Here is a 7886-nt window from a genome sequence, read left to right as displayed (position 1 = left end):
TGATGGTGCTGCTGGGTTCCTCCATTGCCCCGTATATTTGTGGTTTTGGGCCCCGGGGCATTGGGCCCTCCAATTCGTTTTTTGACAACGGGGCCTGATGCCTTTCTCCACGATATCGTGGGTAGACACTTGGTCTTTGTCCATTTTTTGATAATGGAATACCCTCTATGGTGGTTTGAGAATGGCATTCATTAGCCCAATGTCTCCCTCTATGGCATCGTGGGCAAATACCCGGGATTCTACTCTTTTGATACCTAGCTTTGTTAAACCCTCCTCCTATGGGGCAATTTCTTTTAAAATGCCCTTCTTGATTGCAATTATAGCATGTTTTTGGCTTGGTACTTAAAGCCTGTTTTACTTCAGCTGCCATGACTTGTCCTTGTTCATTAATGTCTCTACATAATTTAATATATGTGTTTAAATCTTCCTGTTTCCACGGTCTAATGACCTCTTTGCAGCAACGATTTGCTTGATCGTAAGCCAGCTGTTTTATAAATGGCATTGCCTGTTCTGTATTTTCAAATGTCTCAGAGGCTGCTTCAATAAGTCTAGCTACAAAGTCAGCGTAGGGCTCATTAACTCCTTGTATTATCTTAGATAGTTGACCTTGAAAATCCCCTTGTCCCTTCAAAGTTTTCCATGCCTTAATTGCATTTATAGCGATCTGAGCGTATACGCCAGGATCATATCTGAGCTGATGCATCTGTTCTTGAAATTCTTCTTTTCCCAGTAACATTTTCAGGCCTCGTTCAGGGTAACCTGCTTCTGCATTTTGCCTAGCTGTCTCCTTGCAAAATTCCTCATTGGCAATTTTCCATAATAAATACTGTCCTCTATTTAGCACAGAATTACACACGTTAGCCCAATCTGCTGGTGTTAAGTTCCAGCCGGTAATAGATTCGACCATACTGACTGTGAAGGGAGCGGCCGGGCCGTAGGCTGCTACAGCTTCCTTTAATTGTTTTATTATTTTGAAATCTAAGGCACGGTAAACTCGTTCTTTTTCTTCTCCCTGCTCAATTACAGGGCATGCTAGTTTTTGGGGTCCCGCCTCAGGATTCCGTTCATCATCTATGGAGGCAGGTAAAGCTGTTGGTTGAACTATGCCCTCTGGTGGTGGAACGGAGTTAGTAGCAGCCTCCCTATCTGACGACCGTTTTTTCCCTGAGCTTGCCTTGTTCAAATTTTCTTCTATCTGACTAGCTTGAGAGACCTTTTGTTTTGCTTGACCTAATATGTTTTCTGCCATGGCTTGGACCTCTAACAATTTACTTAACAGTTTTTCGGTTTGTTTTTTACTAGATTCTAATCTACTATAAAGGTAACGTAACCCAATAAGATAGGATAGAAGAAAGCCAAAACAGAATGAAACAGAAACGGAGAGGAGGAAAATGATTATGTCAATTTTCTCTCTCTCAGGGCCGAATAACTTCAAACCTTGAGTCAGCCATTTATTCCAACTCGTCTGGAAAAATTGTAAGGCTAGAGAGCCTGAAATAAGAGCAGAATAAATCAAAACAGAAATACCCATTCTGTCGCCTTTCCTTAGGGGCGAGCGATATTACTCACCTTTAAGTTTTGGGCGTTCCCAGTACAGGGCCACCAAAATGCCGCAAGCTGCCCGGCCCCGGGCCGGCTGAGTCCCGCTCCTGCTGCCGAGCACTGCCTGCGGCACCCCTGCTGAGCGATCCCCTGCTGAGCTATCAGTGCACGCCGGCTTGCAATCTTACAGCCCGGTTGGGCACAAAAACACAAGCCAGTCAAACTGAGACAAAGTTTTATTTAGAGAGAGGCCATGTGCGTCCCCTAACAAGTGGGTCCACACGTGTGTGTCTACCTGAGCCGGGGGGGTTTCCACTTCCCCCGGAACACCCTCCTACCATCCTTTTCCAACCAATGGGAACTCTCCCAATACAAGAGTGACATGAGTAACCTGAGTCCTGAAATTGGGCCCAGCTGGACAGCATGAGTCCAATTACCATATGAATGTGAATTGCTGGCTGGCAGTCAAATAAAATCCAAAGGTGCCTGTATCAATATTTTTGCTGTGGCTCCTAACATTTCCTCATCTGTGAAACTGGGTTGGTAACAGCATGTCCCCAGAGTAATAAGACTCCCTTCTCCATGAATGTGTGCAGTGTTAGTAGTTCAGGGGCTGCCTTTGTCCACACAGGCTACATTACTGGTCAGGAGAAGAGGAGGTCCTTGGCACTGGTTGGGATGAAAGCTCTGGGGCAGCCTGGAGGGTATGGGGCTCAGTTTTCATTGGGCAGGGCAGGCACACTGGCCAGAACAGATAGCAAGCGTGTGTATATGTCAATCCCACGAAGGAACACGGTCTCATGCAACCGCTCATCATGGTCATGTAGCAGCACAGGTGTGCGGTTCATGGGTGAGAAGCCCAGAGCTGGGATCCCCACCTGAAGGAGCAAGAAGGAGCTGTTAGGGGGGAAGCCAGCATCCAGGCCAGCCCCCTGCCCATCCCCCAGTGCAATCAGCTCACCGCACGGAGATAGCGGCTATCAGTGGCAGCAGGGAAAATCTCAGGCTCTAGAGTGAGGTTCCTGCAGAGGGAAGAGCCTGATGAATAAAGGGGGACAGAGGAGATGGCAAGGGAAGAATTCAAGGGGAAAAGGAAGGCAGGGAGAAAAGCAGGGGAGGGGTAGCAAGAAGGAGAGGAACAGGTTGCTGGGTTAGGTGAGGGCTGGTGGGTATGCTTACATGTCCTTGCAGACCCGGTTAAAAGCCGCCCACCAGGGGTTTGCATCATCAATAGGTGTCACTCGGGGCTTCATCCACCTCTAAGGGAGGGGAAGGAAAGCAGGATCAGGACAGAGGCCTGGGCATCTTGCCCTGTTTCTAAGAGTAAGCCATGTCTGGCACAGAGCACAACTCTTTCCATTTACCAGAGACATCCAGGTGGCCAGTGCAGCCACAGGCCCTCTTCCAGGACCTCAAATGCCCTAGGTGGTCTGGGACCTTTCCACAACGTCCATCCACTTACCTTCTGTCTATCCTTCAGAGCCTAGCCCAAGTGCCCCTTCCTTAAGACGGCTCCTCCAGACCACTGGTCCAATGCCAGATTAAATGTTCTGAGTTCCCCCCTTTTCCTGGATCAAATGTGTACACACTCATATCAAAGCAATATTAAGTAAATATTTGACTTATGTCTATCGCTCCCCTTCATGTTCTAAGGACCATGAAGGCAAGCAATAAGCCTAATTTATCTCCCCACTGTATTTCCCAGCACCCACAATGGCCTTTACACCTAACGCTCACTGAATGATAAAATGTCTATTTTGGCTAAAGAAATGCCTGAATATATGTAGACACACCAAGCATACACTCCTACACTGTCACACATTTGGTAAGCCCAGTCACCCCCAGCCCTCAGACTACCCCATCATGGATAGGTCCCAAGGTGATACCTGAACAAACTCGAAGGTGACACCCTCACCAGCTGCCTGGCACCAGCTCTGTAGCTGCTTCTCAAAAGCCTGAGAGAAGGGAAACAAGATGATCTCTTAGGCTTTCTCTGAACCTCTAGGGCACGATTAAAGACATGATTAAAGATGCAGGTTCTCTCCCTCTAACCCAGGTAGAGTCAGCACCTGCAGGTCCACATCTGGTGCCAAGCGGATGTCAAAGCTGGCGCTCATAGTGGCGGGTACCACATTATAAGCCACACCACCCTCTAGCTTAGTCAGGTTCACACAGGTTACGGCCCCCTCCTTCAGATGAGGGTTTGACTGCAGCCTTTAGTTGGGGGAGAAACAGATAAAAGAAAGTGGCTCAGCCTCCCTCTCCTCTTGCACTGCCCCCCAAGGGCCACCTCCACCCCACCTCATTCCCAGACCGCCTTACCTCTGCCTTTCCTTCTCCCGGAATGCCAAGATGGAGCTCACAACTTTGTGCTAGAAGAGCGTGAAGTGAGATGTGAGAGTGGCCCCAGGATGGAACCTCCCAAACACCCAGATTCTCCAAGGACCATGTACCAGCTTCTCTGCTGCTGTGTCCTCAATGAAGCGTGACCCATGGCCTGGCCTCCCAGAGCTGGTAATCCGCACCCCTGGGGAGATGTAGAGGGAAGAGAATATTTCCAGCACATGAGAGGGCTGGAGATGCAGTCATCCCAGGTATCTCCCTTATTCCAAGCACCTCTGTCAGGACCCTGTCCTGCTTGGAATCACAGCATACAGCTATTCCTGCCTATAGTCAGAACTTGCCCTCAGAAGCTCAGGAAAGAGGAGACCAGGCAGGAAGAGGTGAGAGGCAAAGGCCCTGGCTTCAAGGCCTATTCAGGACTCAACGGGATTTGTGATCCTTTGTAGGCTGATGCTCTTTTTCCTCATCCACATATATAGCAAACCTTCCCTCCAAGCCCACCCGTACTCACACCAGATGCTCCGCTCACTATAAAAGACAGTGAAGGCATCAGTGGGGTTAGCCAGGCCTGAAGGGGAAAAGGAGGTTCAGAAAATGGAGTGACTCAGCCCCCACTAGCAGCCTCCATACCCCCATCCTGGCTGATCAGAGGCTTACCAACCTACTCACCCTCATCCAGGGCAAATCCCACCCTCAGGGCCTGGAACTCAGGCCGCTGTATGAGCAGCTCCATGCCTTTGTGACCTCCAATTTCCTCATCTGTAAAAGCACAGGGACTTGAGATAAGGCGGCTGCTCCCTGACACTCCCCTTCAACCCCAAAGCTGCCTTCCTTCATAAGTCACTCCTACCAGGCACAAAGGTCATGTGGATGGTTCTAGGAAAACGGTGGCCCTCAACCTTCAGCCTTCTCACAGCTTCCAGGTACCTGAGGGAGCATAAGCCAAGTGCTGCAGGAGCTACAGATGCTTATTAGAATGGCCCAGCAGGCAGGGCCAAGCTGGGCTAGCAAGGTGCAGTCTACCCTGCCATGATCTAGCAAGAGCTCCAGAAAGTCCCTGCCCATCTCTGAATCTCAGTCTTCCCATCTGTTCAATGGTTATGGAAATAATTTTGCCCAAGCTAGGGGTCAAGATGACTCTTACACTGAAGTTCTCCAGTCACATTCCTGCGTCAGGCTATTGGTCCAGTGAGGACACTGCAGGGGACTGGGAATAGAGGATACTCACTGGATGCTGACACTCTTCATGTCTTGGGTGCCCCTGGCATAGATGTAGCCCTCAGAATCCTTGAAGGCCTCAAAGGGGTCATGACTCCAATGTTCCTAGGGATAGGGATGGGAAAAAGGTGACAGAAAGGGTGGTAAGGAGTACAAAAGAGTACTGAAGAAGGTAGCTGATCACCATCTGGCAGAGTCAATGCTGGAAAAAGACTGCTTGAGTGGAGAAATGGCATACAGATGTCAAGAGTTAGTGCTGGGACCAGCAGCATGGATTTCTGAGGTCTACATCCTGTGAGTCCTCCAGGCATGCATATACCCCTCCACACATACCTTGAAGACAGGTACCACATCCATATGGGAGTTGAGCAAGATGGAGGAGAGTGTAGGGTTGGTGCCTGGCCAAGTTAGCACAGGAATCACATAGCCAGGTGTCACCTAGAGACAGTCAAAAGAGAAGTTGGTCTATTCTGGGTGAGGAGGTGCCCCAGGCCCATTGCCCCTCTCCACCCAGGACTCCAGGCTCACCTCCACTTTCTGACAGCTCAGGCCTAGCTGGTGGGCTCTCTCCTCAAAAAAGGCCACAGCAGTGCCTGGAGGTATAGAGAATCTTGGGGCTGTTTCTGCCTACCCATGGCTCCCACCAGCCCAAGCAGCCAAAAAAAAAAAAAAAAAAAAAAAGATCCAGAGATGGGCTTCTGCTCCCCATCACAATTTCATAACCCTCAGAGACACCTGCATTTCTATCCCCAAGGAAAAAGATATTCTTGGCCAGTGTGCAACTTTGTGGAAGACAAGGGTAAAGTCCAGGATTGGAAGCAGGTGTTTTTCTTTGTGTGTATGTGATACTGGGGATTGAACTCAGGATCCTTGCTCATGCTAGGCAAATGCTCTACCACTGAGTCACATCCTTAGCCCTTTTAAAATTTTATTTTTAGACAGGGTGGCCTGGAACTTGCAATCCTCCTGCCTAAGCTTCCTGAGGAGCTAGGATTACAGGTGTGCGCCACCATGTCCAGCCGCAGGTGTTATTCTTCTTTAAAAGATGAGGAAATTATGGCCTAGAGACATGAAAAGATTCACCCAACATCTCTCAGCTGACAAACTATTGAGCAGAAATTTGGACCCATGTACACAATCCCAGCTACCAAGCATGATTCCTGAGGGCCTTTATCCAGCCCCAGTAAGCTCCTTGAAGGGCCTCTCCCCAACCACTCCTGCTCTGGGAAGTTGTTCCCTAACCAGTTGCTAGGAGTAATATTTGGAGCAACACAGCTTTTGGGGAAAGGGCGGTCAACAATAGAAGTGACATCTCATCTATTGACACAGGGAATGACAGAGTTGGAGGTGGTTAGAGCACAGGCCCTGGGACCACCGTGTTCTCACCATAGTCGGGATTAGGGTGGACAGTGCGGATGCGCAGGTACTGGCGGAACAGCGTCACAGATGGGTGCTCAGACTCAGGATCCTTGCTGGCCATGGCTCCGATCGTGGTGAGCTGAGGGCAAAGTGAATGGAGAACTGACCCTACCTGAACAAAGGGCTTCCCCACCGAGGCTCCCCGGAAATTCTAAGGGAGAGGACACCTTATTTTGGAGCTCCTATTCTGTTTAGACGACGCTGTGCTGCCCGCTTTCAACGCATATTCTTATTAATTCCCCAAAGAGCTCCAGGAATTTTGTGTCTCTCAATGCCCACTTTATAGAGAAGAAAACTGAGGCTCACAGAGGTTTGGGGACAGCCAGAGAGTTGCTGAGCCAGGTTTGAATATGGACTTTGCTCCCCACGCCCTCCTCAAGAACCCCAAACACCTCTAGCCCTAGCTAAGACCCCCCCCACCCGCCCACCTTTCTTTTTCCTGGTTTTGGGCCCGCGTTCGCCTTTCAGCGCCCGCTGCGAGAAATGTGGCGGGGACTCCGGGTCCAGCAAGGTCGCGAGATCAAAACTGCCCTAATCCGCTCACCACTTAGCCCAAAGCCGGGTCGCGGGGCGGATATCGCAGATTGCAAGTCACAACCTTCCCACTCCCTGCGGCAGTGTAGGCGCCTAAGTCCGGGTCCTCCACCGAGCAGGACCTCCACTGAGTTATTGGAGGCTTGAATCCAGGATCCCGCCCCCTGGGCAGCTCTGGCCGCCGCCAGCTCCGCCCCACAGGCGGCACGCTGGGGGCTGGCTCCACCCCGAGAAGGTTCCGCCCCCAGAGGACACCCCCTTCCCCTCCAGCCTCCAGAGGAGGCCCTAGGAGAAGAGGGCGGTCCCTGACGCTAAAAGTGGCCGCTGCGGTGTTGAGTAAGAAGTATCTCTCAGGGCGCTGGGCTGCCTGTTTCCCCACCCCCTCCCGCAAGACTTCAACCGCTCTCCTTTTCGTGCTTCAGCGGATCAAGAAGATTCTCTCATGCCTCATCTCCATGTTTAGTAAGGTTGTTGGTTAATATCTACCTGTTCCACACTGTGACCTCCAGGAAGCTGGTCCACGGGTCCGCAGGATTCTGACCCTGGTCAGGCACAGAACAGCTGTCCAGACAACGTACCAGGAATGAAGGATACATGGCATTGTTGGGAATATGTGTGAATGTGCCACTGTGTGGGCAAACCTGTGTATCAGTGGACATGACCATATGTGTGACAATATGAATGTGAGTTAGTGAGTGTGATGGGATGTCACTGAAAAAGATGCAATCCTGACGCCATATGACAGTGAGACGTGGGGGAAACAGCACACTCTTGGCTGCCCCCTGTGCCAAACTGGATCTTCTTCACCCACCAGAGACAGAGAAACAGAC

General features: G+C 50.5%; 1 protein-coding gene across 2 annotated transcripts; it reads right to left on the bottom strand.

The window, feature by feature from the left end:
* Positions 1-1697: 1697 nt before the first annotated feature.
* On the bottom strand, positions 1698-7213 carry Acy1 (aminoacylase 1). Of its 2 annotated transcripts, none has more exons than XM_026383820.2 (15): positions 6951-7213; positions 6490-6601; positions 5632-5696; positions 5437-5541; positions 5114-5208; positions 4736-4812; positions 4555-4644; positions 4397-4453; positions 3996-4069; positions 3865-3914; positions 3612-3756; positions 3429-3497; positions 2722-2801; positions 2504-2564; positions 1698-2420 (listed from the first exon to the last, which is right to left on the bottom strand). In XM_026383820.2, exons 2-15 carry the CDS (start codon positions 6581-6583, stop codon positions 2256-2258), a joined length of 1227 nt encoding a protein of 408 aa, XP_026239605.2. In that variant the 5' UTR covers positions 6584-6601; positions 6951-7213; the 3' UTR covers positions 1698-2255. The 2 variants fall into 2 exon arrangements, with proteins under 2 accessions (XP_026239605.2, XP_026239604.2); XM_026383819.2 differs by having other exon boundaries at positions 1700-2420; positions 7067-7213.
* Positions 7214-7886: the final 673 nt, after the last annotated feature.

Source organism: Urocitellus parryii, chromosome 2, assembly GCF_045843805.1.
Source record: "Urocitellus parryii isolate mUroPar1 chromosome 2, mUroPar1.hap1, whole genome shotgun sequence".
In the NCBI taxonomy this organism is placed as follows: domain Eukaryota; kingdom Metazoa; phylum Chordata; class Mammalia; order Rodentia; family Sciuridae; genus Urocitellus; species Urocitellus parryii.
Note: the sequence above shows the minus strand (reverse complement) of the source record. Positions and strands in the feature narration are given on the sequence as shown.